We start from the raw sequence: 26,992 nt of genomic DNA on the forward strand, positions 1-26,992 counted from the left end.
TTGACATTATAACAAAGACTCAAAGGTTGACTGCCGTACAGTTACGTTACGATGACAACATGAAGAGTCGGGTCATAAAAAATATCGTTAATAAAACATGTATGTATTCCACAGTGTTCAGGTAAGAATATTTGTCGAAAGAACCAAACGCTGCACGGAGAAAAAAAAAGAAAAGTATGGGATGGCGCTACCTCCAAAGTTGTACAAATCACAATTCAACTGAGGTAAGGACGAAAACCCGGTCTTGGATCGTGAACGTTCATTGGTGCGGGACATCACTTTTGGAGGCTAACGGTTGTGGCTAACACTCGTGACCGTCAGATGGCTAAGCTAGTAACCCGAGAAAATAATTGAATTTGCTACCAAAGACGTATTTATACGCTTTTTTTCAACCCGAACGCCGATGCCAAAGATGTATTTATGCGTCTTTCATTTTATAAAAGCTCGGCCTGCATTTTTCCGATGTATTAACGCGCTACACAGTAAGCAGGAAGTGGACAAAGCATTTTTTTTTTGTTTTTTTCGCATTTTCCTGATTACGAAGTCGCCATAGCGGGTCTTTTTGATCTGTATACCGATTTTTGGCTTGAGCTCTTTATATTCCGGATGCTCTTCTGGACAAATACTGATGATGCTTACTAGTGGAGATTCGAACCATACGCTAACCACTACAGAGTGTTAGCAGGTTATTCATTGACGCAACATTGTGACAGATGCACACGCGTGCACTCACACATTTCAATTTTTCCAAATGTGAAAATTGTACATACTTCAAGTTTTTTATATTTGTAAATAAATTGGTATTTTCATGTCAAATAATAATTTTGTGTGTTGTTGTTGTGGTATAGCGGCTTGGATATTTTATTAAATATATATATGACTATATTTGTATCAGAGTGAAAATTATACTTAAAATATTTGTCTGATATTTTGCTAAAACGTACCTATATCCGTACTAAAGAACGGAAATTGGTTATTTTGGTGTTGCGCTAGGTATGTGTATATGTATACAGTATACGGGGAGCTATTGTATTATATGGAATGAATATGTTTTATTGTCTTGCATGGTTTTGCAAGTGTATGTTTTATGTTTTAAAAACATATAATAAAAACAGAAATAGTCTTATTTGGAGGCGTTATTATTTGTGTTATGGGAAGATGGCGGCTGTCAGTCATTGTACTTGGATAAAGGATTCATTAAAGCGAGTCAGGGTGCCGTCGGGTTTGAATTTCGGACTATTTTGAGTCTTTGTGCTCATTTCTATTATCGTTTGACTTTGGAGGTTCCACTGTAGGACGTAAAAGAGAGGAGCACCTAACGAGGGGGTGTGGTCTCACCTTGACGATGAAAACAGAAATCAGGCACTTTTTGCACCGCTTCTCTTCTTCTTCTTTTTTTTTTTTCTTTTTTACAGAGATATCATACAAGTGGGATATTTACATCCACTGGGAGTGGGGGTCCGGGTTATGATGATGGGTGTGCGTTTGGGGATCAATCTGCATCCTTCATCTCGAGTCCTCCTTGCTCGTTCCGACATCTCTTGGAAACCTCCCGACCGCTCCCGGCGACCTCAGCTCCATGTCTTCTGAGCGGGAAGAAGGCTCGTGAAGCTGGCGATAGTGCTGACGGAGGTAACGGCGGTAGTAAGTGTCCTCTTCTTCCTCCTCATCATCATCATCATCATCTCGGCCTCGTTGGTCGTCGTTGTACGCTAGCTCAGCAGGGTTATACGCTTGGTGGTACGGTTGATAGCCGCCATGGGGAAGAGGTTGGACTGCAAGAGCGTGTGGGGGAGGGGGGATGAGGATATCGGGGGTCATTTGTGGCCGAGGCGTGAAAACGGCTCCATGGAAAAGTGTCAGAGCTGCCTTGAGGACTTGGGAGGCAAAAATCCCACCACCAGAGGAGACGAGAAGCGAAGGTTTGAAGCCACGTGAAGGAGCATGCATAGGTCCAAATCTTATCCCCTGGTCATTGAGAATTAGTGCCCCAGATTTCCAGAGGGGGCAGGGGGCGGGGGTTTTTTAGGGGGCCGATTTCTAGAAGAACTTCACTGGTTAGTTGACTCATGCGCTTTTGAAAGACAAGATTAGCGCCTAAGAGATTTGCTGCTGCTGCATAAAGCTCTGCTTCTGGTAAACTAATCCAGGTTGTTTTTCTGGGGAGATTGTCACAGAATAGCAAAGCGGTTTCAATTGAGAAATGCAGCCAATGCATTCCTTCTGATACGCAGCTACAATTACGAGTATTCAGGAACTCCAAGACGTGCAAGCAAGAACTGAAACGTTCTCAAGCAGTTCCTGCAGTTTAAAATGCTTGGAAGGCTTGTCTTTGAGTTTACAGGACGCACGGGCAGGAGGACTGGGGAAGGGGGGGGGCACTCCTCAGTAATCATTGCCATAGTCCTGTTGAACTTGAGTCAGGGAGGAGGAGGAGAAGAAGGAGAAGAGGAGATGTTACCTCATGTCAAAAAGTCACCCAAAGGTACAAGAGGCTCCAAACTGTCAAGCAGCCCTCAGTTGAGAGATGGGAAATTATTAGTGTTGGACTGGAAGAAAAATATAAAGAATATGAAGGAAAGAATACAACCTGAATGAATGGCCATCACTTTACAATAAGGTGCACAAAAATAGAGTAGTTACCGAGGAACTAATAAGGAACTAATGGCTAAGGCATATACATTTAGAGTAGTTATTCAGGAAATAATTAGTAGCTAATGAGGAACTGATTAAAATAGTTACGGAGGAACTAATGACCAAGACGTACTATACATTTAGAGTAGTTATTAAGGAAATAATGGGGAACTAATGAGAAACTAAGTAAAGTAGTTACGGAGAAACTCACAAGGAACTAATGACCAAGGCATATATATTTAGAGTAGTTATTCAAGAAATAATTAGTAACTAATGAGGAACTGATTAAAGTAGTTACGGAGGAACTAATAAGGAACCAATGACCAAGGCATATATATTTAGAGTAGTTATTCAAGAAATAACTAGTAACTAATGAGGAACTGATTAAAGTAGTTACAGAGGAACTAACAAGGAACTAATGACCAAGACATACTATACATTTAGAATAGTTATTAAGGAAATAATGGTGAACTAATGAGGAAGTAAAGCAGTTACGGAGAAACTAAGAAGGAACTAATGACCAAGGCATATATATATTTAGAGTAGTTATTAAGGAAATTAAGGAACTGATGAGTAACTAATGACCAAGACATTGTACATTTAGAGTAGTTATTGAGGAACAAATTAGTAAGTAATGGGGAACTAATGACCAAGACATTATGCATTTAGAGTAGTTATCGAGGACCAAATAAGTAACTAAAAAGGAACTAATGACTAAGCCATCATACATTTAGAGTAGTTATTGGGGAAATAATAAAAAACTGAGTAGAGTAGTTACGGGGAAACTAATAAGGAACTAATGACCAAGGCATATACATATTTAGAGTAGTTACTAAGAAACTGATGGGTAACTAATGACCAAGACATTATACATCTAGAGTAGTTACTGAGGAACTAATGTCCAACACATTATACATTTATAGTAGTTATTGAGGAAATAATGGCTAACTGATGAGGAACTGAGTAGAATAGTCACTGAGGAACTAATGAACTAATGACTAAGTCACATACATTTAGAGTAGTTATTGCGGAAATAATGACTAACTAATGAGTATTTACCGAGTATTTACTATACTACAGTACTGAGGAACTAATACGGACAAAATGACCAAGGCACATACATTTAGAGTAGTTACTGAGGAAATAATGAGTAACTTAGTAAAGTACTCAGTAACTAATAAGGAACTAATGACCAAGTCATATACATTTAGAATAGTTAGAGGAATGTATTCATATTCAGGAATGTATTATTTTTCTTTTTTTTTAAATGTTGTTTTCTATGTTTTTTTTTATTACTGCTTAGACATTTGAGTAGAGAATTGTTTACTACTGTACAACACAACAAATTCAGTATTTTACAATGACAGGGTGCAACGTTTCATCCGCTAACGATTTTCAAAGTCTCCAAACGACAGAAAAACATGTGAAGCGTGACGTTCTAGAATAATAAATGTGCTTTGATGGATGAAGCGGCATCCATCAGCCACGTGCAGCAGACGACGGGCGCCTCACGAGGACGACGTGTGATCAGAGGTGTGAAATCCTGGCTGTGAAGCAGACACACCTGCTTTTCTTTGTGTTGCTTTTGTGGACGGCGCCACCTTTGTTTACATCCCCACACAGCGTCCTCCAATGGATAAAAGTTCCCAGCACAAAAGCTCTCTGAGAGGGCTTTAGGAGAACAATGACCACGCCAGAGTCTGCTGTCCATGAAGTTTACGCTACGTTGTTGTCTTTACGGTGCTAGATTTGGAAGATGGGTCCACTCTTCACTACAATTACCAAGAAATACACTAAATAGAAGCTTAGTAAATATACAGTATACATCTGTTGTTCCCATCAACTGTACTAAAAAGATGGCAAATATATGTATGAAATAAGTCATGCAAATGTGACATTGTACATTTAGAGTAGTTATTGAGGAACAAATTAGTAAGTAATGGGGAACTAATGACCAAGACATTAAAAAACTATAAAAAATGAAAATAAGGTGCACAAAAATAGAGTAGTTACTGAGGAACTAATAAGGAACTAATGGCTAAGGCATATACATTTAAAGTAGTTATTGAAGAAATAATTAGTAACTAATGAGGAACTGAGTAAAGTAGTTACAGAGGAACTAATGACCAAGACATAGTATAGTATACATTTAGAGTAGTTATTGAAGAAATAATTAGTAATTAATGAGGAACTAAGTAGAGTAGTTAGGCATATATATTTAGAGTAGTTATTAAGGAACTGATGAGTAACTAATGACCAAGACATTGTACATTTAGAGTAGTTATTGAGGAACAAATTAGTAAGTAATGGGGAACTAATGACCAAGACATTATGCATTTAGAGTAGTTATTGAGGAACTAATGTCCAAGACATACATTTAGAGTAGTTATTGAGGACCAAATAAGTAACCAAAGAGGAACTAATGACCAAGACATTATACATACATTTAGAGTAGTTATTGAGGAACTTATGAGTCACTGATGAGGAATTGAGTAAAATAGGTACTGAGGAACTAATGACTAAGTCACATACATTTAGAGTAGTTATTGAGGAAATAATCATTAATTAATGACTGAGTAAAGTATTTACAGAGGAACTAATAAGGAACTAATGACCAAGGCATATACATTTAGAGTATTTATTGAGGACCAAATAAGTTACTAAAGATGAACCAATGACCAAGACATTATACATTTAGAGTAGTTATTGGGGAACTTGTGAGTAACTGATGAGGAATTGAGTAAAATAGCTACTGAGGACCTAATGACTAAGTCACATATATTTAGAGTAGTTATTGAGGAAATAATGATTAATTAATGACAGTAAAGTATTTACAGAGGATAATAACAAACTACTGACCAAGGCATATACATTTAGAGTAGTTATTGAGGAAATAATGATTAATTAATGACAGAGTAAAGTATTTAAAGAGGATAATGACAAACTACTGACCAAGGCATATACATTTAGAGTAGTTATTGAGGAAATAATTAGTAACTAATGAGGAACTTAGTAGTCACTGAGTAAGTAATAAGGAGCTAATGACCAAGGCATATACATTTAGAGTAGTTATTGAGGAAATAATGGGGAAATAATGACAAGCTTAGTAAAGTAGTTAGAGCAAGTAATAAGGAACTAACGACCAAGGCATATACATTTAGAGTAGTTATTGAGGAAATAATGACAAATGTATGTATGAAATAAGTCAGGAAAATGTGAAATAGCTTACTTACCTCCAACATTATATCCCAAACAGGAGTTCTGGTCACAATATCCTGGAGGTCCAGATGGTCCTGCGGAGCCTGGGTTGCCCGGCCTCCCTGGTGACCCCGGGTTACCAGGCCGACCGAGAGGACCCTGGCTGCCTGTACGCCCCTCACCTGGCAACCCTGAGACGTAAGAAGATATGACGCATCAATGTGGATTGTGTTGTTACTGTCATTTCTGCATAAAAGGAAGCCACAGTGGGAGTGAAGGGATAAAAACTATGTCTTAGCAGACATTTAGTCAGAGGGTTGACTTTTGTGTACTCCATTCGGTTTTACATTAGCTGTCACACCGGATCCTTTGGTCATCTCTTTAAATGTCAGCCCTGAATATTTCTGATGCAGTCTACTGAGCAGGGATAATCCTTCGTCGTGCCTTCCATCATTCATCAGCATTCATCATTCATCACCGACACAGCATTATGATGTTATTAAAACATCCCGTCGCAATCAAAATTCTTTTGAAAATCAGTCCATGAAAATCAGGGTTGCTGGTGAGTCCCAGCGGACTTTGGGAGAGAGGTGGGGCACACCCTGGATTGGTTCACCAGTCATCAGATCACACACATAAAAACAAACAACCATTCACACACATTCGAAATTGGGAATGTACTGGAGCACCTGAAGTAATCCCACACAAGCACAGGGGAGAACATGCAAACTCCACACAGAGCTGAGATTCAAACCCAGAACAATATACACTTGCACAAAGTCAGCTTGGATAGGTTTCCAAGCTTCCTGTGACCCAAACTAGGACAAACAAAAGAAAATGAATAAATTGATGAATGAATGAAACCTGATCTGGTTTGAAATGAACTGGCTATGTGTTATAATAGTGCAATGTTTTTTTTTTTAACCGCCATTTTTTACGGTTTATTTTGATTCACACCACAAATAAGAACATCCGTAAACCAATCATATTGTTTAATATATCAAAGACTGGACCCAATAAGCGGTTCTCATACAGAAACACAAACAAAAACACGATGATCAAAACATGGTGGGGGTAATATCACTCACCTGGGGGTCCGGGGGGTCCTCTAGGCCCCTGATTTCCAACACCTGGACTCCCCCTCTCACCCTTCTCTCCAGGCAGACCTGGAGATAACAAAGTATAGTCGTATAATATTTATACTAGTGTAGAATGACTACACATTGATTCTAGAACCGAATTGTTATGTGTTTATCTTGTCCTTCCTCTCTCACCTCTGTCTCCTGGTCGTCCGCTCTGCCCGTTAGAACCAGGGAAACCAGGCCTGCCGGTTGACCCTTGTTCTCCCTGAGGTCCCGGGGGGCCTCTTCTACCGGGTTCACCAGGTGGTCCAGGCACGGTACGCACCGAAATGGCTGACTGGGCTGGGATTTGGTTGAGGACGGAGTTGTAACGGGACAAATGGTCTGCAAACAGGAAGGTCAGATGATGATGATGTTTGGAGGGGTGGCCTCATCTTCCGTATCATCACCGTAAAAACAGCCTTTGGGAGTCTGACATCGGGGGCCTGCCTAAATATTAGGGGCCGCCTGGAGATCTGGGAAGGACCTTGCAACCATATGACCCTGTCCTGTTGCACCACCATCACTCCTAAACTGAACTGAACTCAAAAGCAAGTTCATGGTGCTTCTCCGGCCTGTTAGCTTGTCAGGAGACGTCGTTTTGAGACTTGTTGCCAATGGCCTGCACAGGCACAAATGTTTGAGTCACGTGGCTGGATTAGCTCCCGACGACAGGAACAGACCCCGTCCCACACTGTCAAACTTATGTTAATATTACCAACTGGCCAGAACTGTGAACAAGTCTCAGAAGCCCAAATGAAGAGAGTCCAGGTGCCCAGTCAGGTAATCCACCACCTGCTGCCATGGCTTCCCTATTTGGGACCATTACCGGTGCTTTTACACCGAGTTAGAGCAGACCCGGAGTGGGGACAATTAAGGGGTAAGCACCACAATAGCCAGAATTTCAGACCTCCTGGACTAAACCTTGTTGCAGTTATGTGTCATACCCATACCCAGGACATCAGAGTTAATACAATGGATGTAATATGTCACTGAGAACTCTTGTACTTAATTATACTGTGCAAGTGTATCCAATGAGGTGCCTACAATACTCACTCTGAATGAGCTGCTCACATACTTGGCGTGCGATGGCGCGCACGGCTGCTTGGGACTGCACGTCACCCTGGGAAAAAAACCTCACAGTTATCTATTTATAGTACTGTATTTTCCGGAATATAAGTCGCTCCGCAGTATCAGTCGCGCCAGACGTTTTGTCATTTTTTGTCACTTACCGAAGTACAAGGTGATATGACCATACAATGACATAATGGGTACCATAGTAACATAGTAACTTTACGATTCAATATGTCTGAAAAGCAGCAGGTAGAAACGGAACTCATTTAACTCTACAACTTCTCCACATCTCAGTAATTACTGATAGTAAAACACATAATTAATGTAGCCAAACTAACAGATGGATGAATAAATTATGGTAACAGTTAGCGGGATGCTTTATAGTGAAAAACATTGCACTTAGTTAGATAAAGGATGTTAATCATTAAAGAAAATGTAAAAATCAATTACATATTGTTATTATAATAAAACATATTGTTATATATAATAAAAATGTTTGCCTTAATTTTATTGGGTTTTTTTTCAACGACAAGAGAACTGTTCAAAAAATAAAAATTTTTACTTTTAGCGGAGTTATGGCCACTTCTCTGGGAAAAGGATGTACAATTTCGGGATGAACTATGGAATCCCGGCTAAACTGAGAATTCCATTTGTCGACACAGTGTGGTGCACATCTCCTAGTGGGAAGTCAGTGCTCCCGCAGGATTGTGTCCAACATGTTAACACATCACCATGAAAACATAATGGACTATCCTGCAGGCTAGTTTAAATCCCTGAAACCACATTTGGTGAAATGCAGTCTGGCACTTTTATTGCAAACCCACAACAGATGCAGGTGGAAGTTGGGGGGGGGGGGGCTTAAATATTTCATGTAACTATTTCCTGTGAATGTTTTAACTTTTCCCTGTTAAATGATCATACATCACCCCTACGCTGGGAAGTGAGTTTCATCATTGGGGGAAGACGCCCACCGGGGGCACAAAGTCGCTGTGTATTCCTGAAGAGACTTTCTACTCCAATAAATGAAGCACAGCTGGATATAAATGAGTGTCGGAGAAGATGAAATTGGATGGAAAGAGCTTTGATTCGGGGGGTGGCAAGCTGCGTGTCTCGGTGATGGCACCCTGATCAAAAAGTACAGACCCTGCTCTGGTGACAATCCGAGGAATGAAGGTGGACTTGATTTGTTCTAAATGAAGGGGAGGGAGTCGCAGGCAGACACAGAAGGAACATGTGAGCCAATATCACACTTTTTTTTTTTTTTTTTTTTTTTAAATGGGAGCAGAGTCGCACATTGATTTGTTCAAACCAAGACAGTGTTGGCGAGTGTGGCAAAGTAAAATTTCCATTTCAGAAAAACTTGATTAGTTTGAACCGCCACTGATTGACTGAGTGTGTGTGTGTGTGTGTGTGTGTGTGTGGGGGGGGGGGCTTACTCTTTCTCCTTTGTCTCCTTTGATACCAGCAGGACCCTGGGAAGTGAAAGCACAGGAGAATAAAGATAGGACTCTTATTATTCTTACCCCTTTCTACAATCCAAAGTACTCAGTTGAGGTGGAAACGCATTTTCTACTTTGACATATCATGTGTTCATGTTGTCTGTGTGTGTATTTATAACAACAATAATAATACGCTTGAAAGCTGCCAAGCTCATCAAGGCTACAGATGCATATATTACAACGCCTCAGGTTTGATAAGTATCATTTTGTGCCCAGTACAACATTTGAATAATGGCTTATTTGTCCCTGAGTCTGTGTGTTTGTGTACAAGTGTGTTAGCCAACCACAGGTGAATTTGGAAAAAGTGTTGCCCCCTACCTGATTTTTTTTTTCCTGATCATAAAAACCGATATTAAAAAAAAAAACACATATGTGTTCATTCACATATCGGTATCAGTATCAGCTGATAGTGGTATCGGAAATTTAGAGTTATACAATATCGGCATATCAGCAATCCTTATATCTTACATGTACTGTAAATGTATCAAGTATAGCATTTTGTAAAGCTTCTTCTGATCGGTACATATGAAGTATTCAGAGTGAGTATGTTTTACTTTATTTTAGTTTTATTACAGCAGTACAGCGGGTCTTTGCTCTTCATGCTTGTATGGCAGTTAACTCATTCACTACTAAAGACTTAGTTATATGGTTTTTTTTTTAAAAACCCAACCGCTCGCCCCCAGAGGCAAAAAAAAAGATGTGACAATGCAACTGCATAATAGAAGAGAGCATGTTTGGTGCAGTTTTAAGATATTAAAATGGCAAAGAGTTGACAGAAATGCATTTTATAAGAACTCGGCCTGCATCTTTTTTTCATAGAAAATACACGCTGCACAGCAACCAGGAAGCAAAAAGGCACAGAGTTTTGTAGGGTTGACAAGATTACAAATTGAGGGGATATTTTAATGCATTCATGCACACACACATAGTTCAGTTCCAAATGTGAAAACTGTAAATAGTTCATAGTGTCACATTTATTTTCATGTAAAACAACCACTTGTTTGTGTTGTTTATGTTATGGCTAAATGTTAGTCTTGCTCCGATTGATTGGGCACCGATCGGGATTGGCCGATATCAGTGAAAAAGTACTGTATCGATATCGGCCGATACTTGCATCATGATGACGATCCTATCCGCCAAGCAACTCTTGGCCATTTTCATTTAGTAAAATTAGCTCACACGATAATTGGTATTGATATTGGTATTGGCTGATTTCACTAATGGAGTATCGGGATTGGTATCACTAGCATAAATCCGTGATCGGAACATCCTTACTAGATAAATATGGCTAAATTTGTGTCAAAGTGAAAGTTACTCCTGAAATGTATCTTTTCAGAAAAATATGTTTTTCGCCTTTTTTTGTTGGGAACTGATATTTACCTTCTTTCCACTGCTGATTACAAAAGAATGGAAAAGGGTTGCCCAATAAATGTTTTCCAATGTCTTTCCATGAAATTCTAGATTACTTACAGGATGTCCTTGATTCCCTTGGGGTCCTGTTGACCCATTCGGTCCTGTAGCACCAGGGGCACCAGGGGCTCCCTGGCAGAGGTAACATATAACAGTTAACAAATGAATCAGATTGATGTGAACAGCGGGAGTAATAATAAGAACATCAACTTACAAGAGGCCCCGGTGGTCCTTGTCGGCCCTGAGGTCCGTTGTTACCTGGCAGACCCTGTGACAGATACAGAGAGCACGTGGAAGACTTTCAGAGCTCCCGTTCTGATTGGCCGTGTACACTGACAGCAACAATGTCATTATCTTCTCCAAACAGCAATTATTATAACGAGCTGCTGATGCAAACCAAACTCACTGGCATCCACTGATTGACAACAAATCTACCAAGCTCTAATCACATTCGGAATGTTGTGTGCAGTTTTACCCCCTGTTTATTGTCATAATTTATACTACTTTAGCTCTGTTTTGATACACAGTTGTACAAATCCGGAAAACTTTCCATACTGGAATTATTATTATTATCTGTTTGCTTCGTTGCCCGATGCCCTTTCAACATTGACTCGCTCCTTCCATGGCTCTTATTTCACCCTGAGTGAAGTGGTGCCAATCAAAAGCAATACAACTGCTAAAATATTGAACACAGCTGAAGATACAACCCCCCCCAGATATTAGAATGAATTAGCCTCTCGGTTGTGATTATGTGTTTTTGGCTTGCTCCACTGTTAAATCCTGTAAGACAAAGACGGGCTGGGAACATTACATTCCCCGTGGTGTTGAGTTTTTAGGAGGCGGCTACAATATCAAGGGGCTCTTCAGCCTTCCAAAGGAAAACAGCAGCTCCGAGCGTTAAGACACAATGGCACGAGCTCTATTCTTCACACAGTAACAAACGACTGCAGCGTGAGAGACGCCCAGTCGTCACACGTTCAAAACCACCATCTCACTCTTGCACATATGGTTGTAGTAGTGCACATTTTGGAACAAAAAAAAAAAAGCACCAAATTCTTGGGATGGAAAAGGTTACTAAAATTCCAAGTGCAACCATCCAAAAAAATTGGGATGTGATTGAAAAGCCTCCGGTCTCACAGGACCAACTGCTGTTACACTGTAAAGACTCACTACAGCCAATCAAAGCTCCATTAGTAAGGCATCTGTTAAGGTTTACTCTCACGGAAGAGCCAAAAACGGCAGAATGAGCTCAAGTATTTCACCAATAGCGGAGAGTCCCCGTTTTAACAACACTGCTCATATTGTTCATCTCCCTTTTGAAGCAATTAGTCAAATATTTTCTAATACACTTCACAGAATTAATATATTGATTTTTTATTTAGTATATTGGCCACACAGTCAGGAGTTCGGAAGACCTTCGACTCTCCGCTTGGGCATCTCCGTGGAGTTTTGCATGTGTGTTTGTGGTTTTCTCCCACATGAATGTGAGTGTGAATGGTTGTTTGTCTATACGTGCCCTGTGATTGGCTAGCGACCAGTCCAGGGTGTACCCTGCCTCTCGTCCAAAATCATCTGGGCAATCGGGTCCAGCATACCCCTGTGATGAATGCATGTTTCTGTATGGTGACTATTATGTTGTATTATAGTAAACAACTGGAAATGATCATGCTATAAAACACCATAATGTTGTTAATAATAATAATAATAAATTTAATTTATAACGCACTTTATATCAAATAGTTACAATAAAAGAATAAAAGTTAACAGCAAGTGTCACAATAACACAATAAGAACATCTAAAAAAAAAATAGAGCAGTGGAGGTGGAAATAACCAAAGCCAAACTACACAGTGAACACAACACAGTGAACCAAACACATTAAAATAGGTAAGCTATGTAAACGCTTTTCTAAAGGCAAAGATAACATACGGAGAAAGTAACATACCCGTGAGAAAGCTATTTACAAGCGGTAAAAAAAAAAAACAGATCAGACCAGGATTAACCAGGATAGGCAGTGTTGCCATGGAAACTCACACCTAATTGGAACTCAAAAGTTGAGGACGATAACTGTTGATATATTTTTGAGCTCAGCCATGATGGGGCTGAGATATTCTCTCTTCTTGAAATGGCTTGCCAGAGATTGCACACTGTTGCCTCAATCATCACTGTAAAATAAGGAGGTTGATGCCATAACGTATTTTGCTGGAGATGTGTATATAATATTAATATGAATATTGTCTGTTGATTGAGAATTGTCCTGTTTGGGGATTGAATTTGCAGTTTCGGCTCATGCACCCCTGCGATTGGCTGTGGAACAATCCTGGGTCCCACCCAAAGTCCGCTGGGATAGGCTCCAGCATACCTTTGCAACCCTAATGAGGATTAAGCGGTATAAAAAAATGAATGAATGAATGCTAACGCACCCTATTCGTCAGTGCAATTAGGGTCGAAAGTGATTTTTTTTGTCTTTCAGCATCACTGCGGCATCAAATGTTTAGTCTATTTAACCAGAAGCTACTATTTGTTGTTTATGGATGATCTAAATCTATCAGTAAACAAAGTATGTGTGCTCTTCTTTTCTGTCGTGACAGTATGTTGCATTAAGCCTCTATCTTGGGAAAAAATCGTGTTGTCCTCTGTTAGACAAGATTTTGACAGCTCCAGGGTAAACACTTCCATGTCAAGATAAAAAAAAAAGTATGGCTTCTCTGCTTCCCTTCCAATGGGATGAGGACAAAAATGCTTTCCTGTTGTTGCAGCTGCAATGAGCTGAAGTTGTTGGAATGTCCCTTGCCACAATTTTGTAGTTTCACTTATAGTTATTCAAACATATATAAATTATAAATCATGCTGATTTGTTCTACATTCATTCATTTTCTTTCCGCTGTTCCTCACGAGGGACGCGGGTGGGGGGGGGGGGGGGGGGGGTACTGGAGCATATATTTAACAGTATAACAATAAAACAGTCTTACAAAGAACACTAAATTCATCACACAGCAGCTTAAGACTCAAAACATAAACCTCGGAAATATGTAACAACACAAGTTCATTCATTCATTCATTCATTTTTTACCGCTTTTTCCTCACAAGGGTCGCGGGGGTGCTGGAGCCTATCCCAGCTGTCTTCAGGCGAGAGGCGGGGTACACCCTGGACTGGTGGCCAGCCAATCACAGGGCACATATAGACAAACAACCATTCACACTCACATTCATATCTACGGACAATTTGGAATTAACCTAGCATGTTTTTGGAATGTGGGAGGAAACCGGAGTACCCGGAGAAAACCCACGCATGCACGGGGAGAACATGCAAACTCCACACAGAGATGGCCGAGGGTGGGATTGAACTCGGGTCTCCTAGCTGTGAGGTCTGCGCGCTAACCACTCGACCGCCATGCAGCCGATATATTGGTATATGTTTGTATATTTATTAGTTATAAGGGCTTATATGGGAGTGTTAAGTTGCTGTGTGATGAGCTTAGTGATCACCCATGCATGCACGGGGAGAACATGCACTCGGGTCTCCTAGCTGTGAGGTCTGCACGCTAACCACTGGACCACCATGCAGCCGATATATTGGTGCACGGGAACGAGAACATGCAAACTCCACACAGAGATGGCCGAGGGTGGAATTGAACCCTGGTCTCCTAGCTGTGAGGTCTGTGCGCTTACCACATGACCGCCGTGCCGCCCATAAACATTCATATATAAGCTAATTTTTACATTTTTTTTAATGTAAATTAAGTGCTGCACAGTGGACGAGTGGTTAACATGAACAGTCGGCCACACAGTCAGGAGATCGGGAAGACCTGGGTTTGAGTCTCCGCCTGTGCACTCAGTTTGCATGGTGCATGCGTGGGGTTTTCTCTACCCCGCCTCTCGCCCGAAGCCAGCTGGGATAGGCTCCAACATACCCATGACCCTAGTGAGGTTAAGCGGCATAGAAAATGGATGAATGGATGTAAATTAATCATTTTCAAGTATAAAAATAGCTCAATGTACTAAAATACAAGGAATTAAGAGGCCGCATTTTATTTTTTTTATATTTTGTCAGATGAAATCTACTTTATAGAGTAATACAAATATAAAGGTCTTATTTAGAGGGCTCCGATAATGTTAAAAATCATATTTAGAAGATCCAAAACAGCTTATGTATGCCACAGAAGGAATCCTACTGGACGAGAATTCACTTATAGTCGGGTATGGAACCAATTAACTGTGATAAATGAGGGATTACTGCATAAATAAAATCAACAAACCATATAACTTGCTGCACAACTGTTTGCTTTGCCTTTGTAAATATTATGAAGGATAAATAAATCATCAGTTAGTCAAGAACTGAATTGCAAAGCTGTTTAGCTAGGGAGGTTGAGATTTGGGATATAGTATTCAAATTGCAAAACATTTCATTGGAATTAATGAATATGCATTTTTTCACATAGTAATTCCATGAAATTATTATACTCTTTGATAAGTGAAGTGATCCTTATCAACACTTTGTCTTCTGATTTGCTGTTCTTTATTGTTCTACACAACATCACCATGTTGTGTAATATGGATAAATAGATCCACACTTCCACTTCCTGTCAGATAAAAAAACAACAAGTGAGGTCTTACCCTCGCTCCTGGGGGGCCGTCTCTACCTGGGGAACCTTGGCTTCCAGGAACACCCTGAACACAACACAAGCAAGTAGCTTTACATCATCATAGCGACACTCACTGTTGTCAATATATATGGGACCTTTTATGCACATTTTTCAGCTCTTTGTAATGATTCCTAGAGAGTAGCTACACACAATAACCCACACAGAAAACATTTTAGATTTTGCATAACCTATTCCAGCTGTATTTCCTTGGATTTGTGCTTCCTGCCAAAACTGTGTTGTCATTTATTCCACCCATGGCCCGCCTCCGGACATGCCCACTCCACTGTGATTGGTCAAAAGTTCTTCTTAACTATGACCCATATAAGGAAGTCCGTCCCTTTGTGACATCACAAAGGGGCAACTTTACCACGCCTTTTGAAACAGAGCGTTTTCAGCCATCCCAAACATTTTTCAGTGCTAACTTCCAAATGCGCAAACGTCATTATCATCGTTTAACACGCAAATACAACATTCTAACTACATTTATGGGTCAGAAAAGTAAAAAAAACATAATAGGTCCCCTTTCAGGAAAAGGATAAAACAGCTCTCAGGTCCTTCCTCAAACTGGTCCCAGTTGCTAGAATGGGTAGTACAAATGTCTTGTCCAGGCTCTGATGAACTAATTGATTAAGAGGCGTGTCTTGTTGAATAATGTTTCCACACTAACAGTGCGCATAAACTATAATTACAATACCACATTTGCCGTTCCTCCAACTGACAATTGCAAAATACCATCATGGATTAAGTGCTGTGATGATTAATCGCTGTACTTGTGAGTATTGGAGGACTCGTAAAGAGAACAGTAAACACAAAACGACAATTTATTACAGCGGGTCAAACAGGACACACATCTTCTGATTAATGATTTGTAATTGATTATAAGCTGGCTGGACTGCATTGAAGACATTGGTAGCCATGTACGTGTTATCTAGTAATATGTTGGTATTAAGATCAAATGTAACAGGAACTGTAAGACGATTTTCTCTAAACATTGTGGAACACAACACAAGTGGAAAGTTTGCAGCATCTGATTGATTGTTCAGTTGTGATGGTGGACACTGCAGGAATAAATAAACACCATTTATTTACCAATATCCAGTAAAATGCATGTATACAGTCAAGGGCTGGGACCTAATATTACGATATATACAAATATTTTTTCCATAAACTGAATTTAGACAAAAGTTAAAGCTAAGTACGTGTGCAAAATTTTGTTTTAATGTAAATATTAGAGAAAATAATATAATAAAATGGTATATTCTCTTTTTTAAATAAATATAGAAAAAGTTAAATACACTGTTCAATCTTAAGTGCAATAGTGGTGCACTCACGGTAGTCTCCGCAACCGGGTTAGCACCGTTAGCGCTTCCATTTCACGTTCCCCCATGACGACAGACGGTAAACATGCTTGATGCCGTATTTGAAAACCTGTTCAATCCCGCTATGCAGCCTCTCCACCTCCATATTTCCGCGGGGATATCCGATCGTCCGACATAGCGAAGGGATGCTAACAGCTGCTAGCTGCTCCCGAGTGTAAACAATAGCGCAAGCGGCAAACTCCAAAGTAATAACATGAACATTCATAGCTGCACACTTTCTTAAGGGGCCGATATGGTACAAAACAATAAGGAAGTAATAAATAAAACACTATTAAACACTAAAAACGCGACAGGAGACAAGGAGCTGTCGTAACTAGCTTGCACTTGGGCGGCGCCATCTTGAAAATTGAGACCTCCGAAATTAAATCCAGTCTATATCGATATGAAAGATATGCTTGTTTTTTTTTATTAAAATATATTTTATAGGTTTGTTTCTTCAGTTTCTTGTTCATTTTAATGCCTGGCACAACAAAGCGTACCTTTATTTGGACAAATATAATGATGGCAACAAAAGTAGCTCATACAATTTGAATTTTCTGGCACTACAATGGCCTAAGAACTTATTTTAGTAGAGTCAAATTGAGTTGGCCTTACAGCAATGGTTCCCAAACTTTTTTTTTTTTGCAGCGCCCCCCTTTTGGAGATGAAATTATTCCCCTGTTCCCCCGCTGTAAATAACAAAACACCCATGAAAACAAAAAATAATGCAAGAAGGCAGGCGGCTCACTCAAACACCCACACGCATACAAACGTCCAACTGTATTTTCCTGTCTCAGACAAACAAATTATAACACAGTACACACAGATAAAGAAAATGAAAGCAAGCAATAAAAATGATGGATGCCCAGATACACAATTTGTTGTTCGTTGCAGCTGCATTTTGTTACCCGTCAAATTGAGAGATGAAGAGATGCTGATGACAAGCAGACGCGGTATTAACAGCGTCAACACATGGAGGACAGAGAATGATGGAGAAAGGAAGCAGGAACATCACTGATGTATTAAATCGGGGGTCTCAAACACACGGCCCGTGGGCCAAATGTGGCCCGCAGGACACTAGTTTGAGGCCCCCGCCTTGATATGAAAGTTTAATGTTAGTGCGGCCCGCGCAAGTTTGATGTGGATGCTGTATGGTATCATGTACCCAGAAAAAAATATTACGTTTGATTAATGTTCATGTTAAAGGTTAAATAACTGTTAATAGTTATCCTCCCTATCCGTGTGGAAGTGGTAAGTTTTTGGCTATTTAAGTTTAAAGGGAATAACTTGAAAGCTACCGTTTAGGTCGCTCGCTCTCTAGTTTGCGAGTTAGCATGTGTCTCAAGACACTGCAGTTGCGCAATATGTTGTAAATCAGGGGTCTCAAACACATGGCCCGCGGGGCAGGACACTAATTTGTGGCCCCCGCCTTGATATGAAAGTTTAATGTTAGTGCAGCCCGCGCAAGTTTGATATGGATGCTGTATGGTATCATGTACCCAGAAAAAAATATTACGTTTGATTAATGTTCATGTTAAAGGTTAAATAACTGTTAATAGTTATCCTCCCTATCCGTGTGGAAGTGGTAAGTTTTTGGCTATTTAAGTTTAAAGGAAATAACTTGAAGGCTACCTTTTAGGTCGCTAGCTCTCTAGTTTGCGAGTTTGCATGTGTCTCAAGACCCTGCAGTTGCGCAATATGTTGTAAATAAAAAGAGTATAAATGTGACTATAGTTGTGTTTTGTCATGTCTACAGGGCTCTAATAATGCTTTGTTCATTTTAATCTGAAAAAAATAATTTGTCTACCCACCAACTATATGTGGTTTCTTAAGTTTTTATTATTTGCCGTTTTATTATTATTATTGTTATTATATTTATTTATAACTGATTGATTGATTTTCTTTATTCTTGATTTGTTTATTTATTTTTCATCTTATTTTGTGCAGAAAAATAAAAAAATTAAGATTATTTGAGAACAGTGGAATGTTTTATGTTTTTTATGCTTTTATTGTAGAAAATCGGAACCAAAGCACTGAAAAAGTTTGTATATTTTTCTGTTTTTAATAAATGCGTTTTTGGTTTTTTTTTTGAAAACCTGATGCGGCCCAGCCTTGCCCAGACCCTAGCTCCAGTGGCCCCCATCTAATACAGAGACCCCTGTATTAGATGGAAGTTCCAATATTCCTCAATGTTATAGTGCACCAACACACACATTGTTATTCTTCCTATATATTATTTCAATGTAACATTGTGTTGCATTGGTTATAGAGAATGAGGCTGAAGATATCGGAAATAGAAGCGAGCAAAAAAAAAAAAAAGCCGCTATCACAGTGTGTGCTGATCGCTCGATCAATGCCGTCGGTTGGACAGCATCGCTGATTGACAAAAGGAACCGCTGATTGGAATAATTTGGGTTCTGTGCAAAGGAAACTAAATGACTGAAGTGTTCTGATGTCTTTCGGCTCCGAGACGCTTGGAAGGAAGGCATCGGTTTGCTTCACATAGCTGCTGCCAAATCTGGTTGTAGATCTAAATATTTTATGAGGTGCACCCGTTCAAGCTCAAAAACTCAAACAGGTCATCAGATTTGACAACATCTTAACTTTAGCATACGTATTTATAAATAATATGCATGGTATCATTGTGTTTAAACCATAGTTTCAAAGATGATATTCAAACCCAGTACTCTCTTGGTTGCAGTTGGTAAGACCGTCAGCCAGTGACTTCACTTTAAATATATATTTTTTTATACTGAATTATAAGTCAGAGTTGACTAGCGCTGCTTGTGGTTCTGCTCACAGCAGATTAATATTTAATTTGCTCCGACAGCGCAGTAACAGATAACACCAGCTTCGGAACCTGAATAAACAGTAGGCGTGTAAATTGTTCATGAGTTTCAAAGAAAAGTCTCCATTTCATCCAGTCAACTGTCAAAGTGTACTTTGGGGGTTTTATACTTGGTCGAGTATTAGTATTAGTACTGATAGCACAGCCTGTATTATCAGATGCTACCGTGAATCAAGCATAAGAGTTTTGAGTTATACTACAGCAACACTGCGTGTGTGTCTACAGGCTGCTGGCACTCAAGTGATAATTCTTGGGAAGAACATTTGTATTCATGACAAACAACACACACACACACACACACACACACACATATATATACAGCTGGGTTTATTTTGACCCGCTTCAGCTGGGTTCATTCCATCATTATCAGAATAGAAGGAGCAATGGAATTATTTGGTGTGTTGGACAGACAAGGAAACAGTGTGTATTCTTTTGCAATGTCAGGTGTCACTACTCAGTCTCGCCAGTATATGTATGTATATATATATATATATATATATATATATATATATATATATATATATATAGTGTATTTTTATTTTATTTTTTTCACTATTTTTATTTTTTTTTACTATTTTTATTTTTTTACTATTCTTATTCTTATATTTTACTATTCTTGTATTTTACTATTTTTATTTTTTAACTATTTTTATGTTTATTTTTTACTATTTTTATTTTTTACTATTATTCTTGTTTTTTGTTTTATTTGTATTTGTATTTTTTTTACTATTCTTATTCTTATATTTTACTATTCTTATATTTTACTATTATACTATTATACTATTTTACTATTTTTTTTACTATTTTTAGGCTTATTTTTTTTTACTAGTTTTATGCTTATTTTTTCAACCATTTTTATTTTTGTTGTTTTTTTTATTGTTTTTATTGTATTTGTATTTTTTTACTATTCTTGTTCTTATATTTTACTATTCTTATATTTTACTATTATACTATTTGACTATTTTTTTGCTTATTTTTTTACTATTTTATTTTTGTTGTTTTTTAATTGTTTTTATTGTGTTTATTGTATTTGTATTTTTTTACTATTCTTATTCTTATATTTTACTATTATACTATTTTACTATTTTTTTTACTATTTTTAGGCTTATTTTTTTTACTAGTTTTATGCTTATTTTTTCAACTATTTTTATTTTTGTTGTTTTTTTTAATTGTTTTTATTGTTTTTATTGTATTTGTATTTTTTTACTATTCTTGTTCTTATATTTTACTATTCTTATATTTTACTATTTGACTATTTTTTTGCTTATTTTTTTTACTATTTTATTTTTGTTGTTTTTTAAATTGTTTTTATTGTGTTTATTGTATTTGTATTTTTTTACTATTCTTATTCTTATATTTTACTATTATACTATTATACTATTTTTATGGTTATTTTTTTATTGCATTTGTATTTGTATTTGTATTTGTAGTAAAGCAACCTTACCGTTGGCCCAGCAGCACCGATCTCTCCTTGCTCTCCCTTCTCCCCAGCAGGCCCCTGCAATGCAAGCAGTGTTCCACATATCAGAGTCCTCGTGGTCGTATTGACAGGTACCAAGAGGCAAAGAAACCCTCACACATCAGCTTTCCTTCATAAGGTTTTGCTCCAACATATACTATCGGCTTTGGAAAGCTTTGGACACAATCCTACAAATGCCTGGCAGGTTATTTGAGCAACACCTCATCTTTTGACAGCTTATACTGGCAGGTGTTTGATAGCACAGATGCTGTGAAGTCTGTGAGCACATATTAGGGCTGCCACACGGACACAACACACATTTAATTACTTTTCTATGCAATAATTTAATGTCTAATGAATTTTTTGATCAGCAATTACGATGCAAATGTGGAATTCAGGTAATACTGGACATGGAAAATATTGTATATTTCTTACCGGGGGTCCTTGAATAGAAAGACCACTGGGTCCCTGGGGACCTGGTGGTCCGGGTGGTCCAATAGGGCCAATCTCTCCCACAGGCCCATGAGGTCCCTATGAAATAATCATATGTTATGAGATCTTGCGAGATTAAAACATGACAAGATTTTTCTAAAAAAAAAAAAAAAAAAACTGAATTAATTAATTAATTAATTAATTACACAATAATTGAAAATTAACTCCATCATTTTGCCGGCCGCCATATATTAATAGCCATGGTCTGCGCGCTAACCACTCGACCACCGGCAAGGCCACAATGTTGCCACAATTTTTTTTGAGTTCATAAACTCAAACATTTGAGTATGTCAGAGCTTTAATATTTGGAGCTGATATTAGTTGTTATTATATTATACTTTATTAATTTTGGGGTTGAAGAGAGAAATAGCTTTCTTTTTTGCATTCTTAATTGATTCTTGGTTTGGTTTATTCATGTTTAATAAAGGGCGGCACGGCAACCTAGTGGTTAGCGCGCAGACCTCACAGCTAAGAGACCCGAGTTCAATTCCAGCCTCGGCCGTGTGGAGTTTGCATGTTCTCCCCGTGCATGCGTGGGTTTTCTCCGGGTACTCCGGTTTCCTCCCACATTCCAAAAACATGCTAGGTTAATTAGCGACTCCAAATTGTCCATAGGCATGAATGTGAGTGTGAATGGTTGTTTGTCTATATGTGCCCTGTGATTGGCTGGCCACCAGTCCAGGGTGTACCCCGCCTCTCGCCCGAAGACAGCTGGGATAGGCTCCAGCACCCTCCGCGACCCTCGTGAGGAAAAAGCGGTAGAGAATGAATGAATGAATGTTTTTGTGAATGAATGAATGAATGTTTGAGTCTTAAGCTGCTGTGTGATGAGTTTAGTGTGAATGTGAGTGTGAATGGTTGTTTGTCTATATGTGCCCTGTGATTGGCTGGCCACCAGTCCAGGGTGTACCCCGCCTCTCGCCCAAGTGGTAGAAAATGAATGAATGAATGTTTAATAAATACTTTTTTATAAGTAACTACAAATTATTTTAAGTAGGTTACACAAATCTGCAAAAAGTTGATATTAATCAAAAATTACAAGTTAAATAAACAGAAAAGACGGATAATGCACGTGGCAATCAACATTTATAAGTAGAACTTTTAAGAAAATTTTAAGTTAACTATACTTATACCAATTAATTATTTTGAGCAATCGTATTTAAAAACTATGTTTTTAACTTAATCTTACTTAATGTAGCCATAGTTCAATTTAATCAAAACATACTCAAAATGCAACAACATGTTAAATGAACTCGACGTAAGTAAGTTATTAGAATTTTTTAAGTATGCATTTAAGTACTTTAAACATTCGGGTTTACAGTGCAGCTATTTCACATCTCATGAACGGATTTGCTAATTCCTTTTTTGACTGCCCACGAGTGTGTCGTCATCGACTTTTGAAATTATATACGTACAGTAGACCGTATATATAATAAATCCGCTTTTGTCTTTGCAAAACTGACCCTTGTTGAAGACGCACATCAAGTGGGCGATGTTTGACTGGCCTCTTTGTTTGTTTTAGCCCACTTGAGAGTTCATTTCATCCTCGGACCGCTTGAATAGACAGTAGACGGGGGTGTTCTGTCCTTGGAGATGAGGAGTGGGGCAAAAATACAGTATGGAGAATGTACAGTCAGCAAGTGTGTGACTACATCATTGCTGAGAGACCTTGACCGTGTAGTGGGTGTTTTTAAAAAAATATATATATTTATTTATGCTCCCTTACTTCTTCCTCTTGGGGTGCATCTGCAAACCTCTGTAGCATTGCAGTGGAACCTATTTAATAATAACCTCGCAACAACAACAAACAGCTCACAGTAAAAGGGAGTGATGTTTGAACCATGAGGCAGCGAGGGACGACTATACAGTATTTGTCTTTATGCTCCAAACAAACCCAAAGAAGAAGGTACAAGAAATGTAACATTTTTTTTTAAATCTTACCGTCACTCCAGGTTCCCCTCGGTCTCCTCGCGCCCCCCTTATGCCTGGACCACCCTGAAACACACATAATCAGTTCAAGCTTCCCGAGTATGCACAGTTTACTTTTTAATGTTACATGAGAACATTCATTCATTTTCTACCGCTTTTTCCTCACGAGGGTCGCGGGGGGTGCTGGAGCCTATCCCAGCTGTCTTTGGGCGAGAGGCGGGGTACACCCTGGACTGGTCGCCCGCCAATCACAGGGCACATATAGCCAAACAACCATTCACACTCACATTCATACCTATGGACAATTTGGAGTCGCCAATTAACTTTGCATGTTTTTAGTTTTAATTAATTATTTTTGCGGGGTACACCCTGGACTGGTGGCCAGCCAATCACAGGGCACATATAGACAAACAACCATTCACACTCACATTCATACCTATGGACAATTTGGAGTCGCTAATTAACCTAGCATATTTTTGGAATGTGGGAGGAAACCGAAGTAACCGGGGGTGGAATTGAACCCTGGTCTCCTAGCTGTGAGGTCTGCGCGCTAACCACTCGACCGCCGTGCATGAGAACATCTCCCTCACATATTTGCGCCACTTTTGAGACAAGAGGCTGTCAAACTTTTGCTTCCTCTGCCCATGAAAGGGAGCCAGAGAGCCCAGAGGGAGGCTGACGTCATTGCAGCACCCCGCCAGGCACCAATGAATGCGTTGCTCAGAGGTAGTGTATTAAGAGTTTAGATTTTTTTTAACTTGTTGTAGCGCGCAGACCTCACAGCTACGAGTCCAGGGTTCAATTCCACCCTCGGCCATCTCTGTGTGGAGTTTGCATGTTCTCCCCGTGCATGCGTGGGTTTTCTCCGGGTACTCCGGTTTCCTCCCACATTCCAAAAACATGCTAGGTTAATTAGCGACTCCAAATTGTCCATAGGTATGAATGTGAGTGTGAATGGTTGTTTGTCTATATGTGCCCTGTGATTGGCTGGCCACCAGTCCAGGGTGTACCCCGCCTCTCGCCTGAAGACATCTGGGATAGGCTCCAGCCCCCACCGCGACCCTCGTGAGAAAAAAGGTAGAAAATGAATGAATGAATGAGAACATCCCCATCACATATTTGCGCCACTTTTGAGACAAGAGGTTGTCAAACTGTTGCTTTTGAAGGTCCTGGTTTACATGGGATCTTCAAAAAGCCTCATTCCTCATGGATATCTGAGCAGCTCCTAGCTAGATACGTGCACCCGGTATATATGGTCACCACTTCAGAGGACCGCTTTGTAAAAAAAAAAAAAAAAAAAAAAAATGCTTCCTCTGTCCATGAAAGGGAGCCAGAGAGCCCAGAGAGCCCAGCCAGAGGGAGGCTGACGTCATTGCAGCACTCCGCCAGGCACCAATATTTATACTCATATCATAGTGCGGGTAAAATGTGATTTAAGAGGTGACAACGAGATAGAGATTATTTCAGAGAAGTAGCCGAGCTATGCGAAATTAGCTGAATGCTAAATCTCATGCACCAATTGCTTCTATATGAATAATGCAAACTGCATACTGTCAAACTAATAATAATAAAAAAAATGTCTGACATTCTGTGCAAATGGAGGTGGCGTTGAAAATGAGATACCATACCGTGAATATTAAATATTAGTATTCCTAAACTGCACTATATTAGCGCTACAAATGAAAGGAAATTAGCATATATTGAAGAAGACTGAGGTGTGTGGATATGTGGGGGTTGCAGATGACAAAATGGACCAAAATATGATGCAAAACAATGAGAATTGTGTCTGACTAACTTTCATTATGGTCTCAAACCACGTGGTGCTGGTGGTGGAGACAGACAGTGATAGAGAGAATACAGAGGGGCAAGTAAATAGCGGAAAACAAAGGATGTATAGAAAATTGCCAAGAAAATAAGACTAAAGACAAGAAGCCTCAGGCCTGAAATGAGATACTTCATTTGCTTTCTTAGGACATCCCATTTTGCTTACTAATTTGCGAGGGGAATTCAGCTACTCCAAAGTAACTTTTGGTATCGAAAATACCAACTTTTAAAAAGTCAGATAATTATTCTCCGACAAAATGTTTGAATTAACTTTCACCATGTTCAGAAACCACTTCTGTAAAATGAGGTTTCTTGGGAAATACATTGTAGTGCCGCTAATCAAAAGTGTTTGCTCCAAACTTTTTGATTATAGAACTAAACAGAATGAACAACTGTTGGGAATTTAGGGCTGGGAAGAAATGCGCTGAGGTACAAATAAGTGAGACACTAGCCATGTATACATGGACCCAAATATTCCAATTGCATTCGGTTTATTTGCTCAAACAGAAAGTCTAACCTTTGTATACACCTCATTCCGAAAAAAAAAAATGCCAATCCAAATTAATATATAATCAGATTCATAAGGGTGGAATATTCCTTTCCCCAATCCGATTGAGGTATCTTGTACCCGCTCAATCGGAAAGTTGTCAGACTGCGTTGTTCTTCGTGGTGTTTTTCTTCTGTTGTTTATTGGCGGTTGGCAAGCAGCTTTCGTGGAATATTCCTTTCCATGTATACCAGGGGTCTCAAACACACGGCCCGCGGGCCAAATGTGACCTGCATGTTAAAAGTTAAATAAATGTTAATAGTTATCCTCGCTATCCATGTGGAAGTGGTAAGTTTTTGGCTTTTTAAGTTGAAAGGAAATAACTTGGAGGCTACCGTTTAGGTCGCTAGCTCTCTAGTTTGCGAGTTAGCATGTGTCTCAAGACCCTGCAGTTGTGCATTATGTTGTAAATAAAAAAAGTATAAATGTGATTATAGTTTTGTTTTGTCATGTCTACAGGGCTCTAATAATGCTTTGTTCATTTTAATCTGAAAAAAATAATTTGTCTACCCACCAACTATATGTGGTTTATTAAGTTTTTATTATTTGCTGTTTTATTATTATTATATTTATTTATTACTGATTGATTGATTTTCTTTATTCTTGATTTGTTTATTTATTTTTCATCTTATTTTGTGCAGAAAAATAAAAATTGAGATATTTGAGAACAGTGGAATGTTTTATCAGAGCTTTTATTGTAGAAAAGCGGAACCAAAGCACTGAAAAAGTTTGTATATTTTTCTGTTTTTAATAAATGCGTTTTTTTTTTTTGTTGGAAAACCTGATGCGGCCCAGCCTTGCCCAGAACCTAGCTCCAGTGGCCCCCAGGTAAATTGAGTTTGAGACCCCTGATGTATACTATTGCTTTCGGAAAGGTCATTCGGAAAGATTCTAAAAAAAACTTGTCATGTAAACGTAGCTAATGGCTTCATAAAAGCAGACAAGAAAACAATG

At 38.9% G+C, this 26,992-nt stretch overlaps 1 protein-coding gene across 2 annotated transcripts in view; it reads right to left on the minus strand.

Annotated features, from left to right (window-relative positions):
- Positions 1–2,260: 2,260 nt before the first annotated feature.
- Positions 2,261–26,992, minus strand: part of col14a1a (collagen, type XIV, alpha 1a) — a 131,085-nt gene continuing 106,353 nt past the window's right edge. For both annotated transcript variants that reach the window (XM_058084545.2, XM_058084544.2), the window contains 12 exons: positions 23,680–23,733; positions 21,682–21,777; positions 21,232–21,285; positions 15,553–15,606; positions 11,151–11,204; positions 10,997–11,068; positions 9,464–9,499; positions 8,010–8,076; positions 7,107–7,298; positions 6,921–6,998; positions 5,868–6,023; positions 2,261–2,414 (listed from right to left, as the gene is read on the minus strand). In XM_058084545.2, coding sequence (XP_057940528.2) covers positions 2,386–2,414; positions 5,868–6,023; positions 6,921–6,998; positions 7,107–7,298; positions 8,010–8,076; positions 9,464–9,499; positions 10,997–11,068; positions 11,151–11,204; positions 15,553–15,606; positions 21,232–21,285; positions 21,682–21,777; positions 23,680–23,733 — 942 coding nt within the window. In that variant the 3' untranslated portion in view covers positions 2,261–2,385. The remainder of the gene's footprint in view (positions 2,415–5,867; positions 6,024–6,920; positions 6,999–7,106; positions 7,299–8,009; positions 8,077–9,463; positions 9,500–10,996; positions 11,069–11,150; positions 11,205–15,552; positions 15,607–21,231; positions 21,286–21,681; positions 21,778–23,679; positions 23,734–26,992) is intronic.

The sequence above is a fragment of the Doryrhamphus excisus genome, linkage group LG17 (assembly GCF_037039965.1).
Source record: "Doryrhamphus excisus strain RoL-2023G ecotype Guam linkage group LG17, RoL_Dexc_Guam_v1.1, whole genome shotgun sequence".
Taxonomy (NCBI): Eukaryota; Metazoa; Chordata; class Actinopteri; order Syngnathiformes; family Syngnathidae; genus Doryrhamphus; species Doryrhamphus excisus.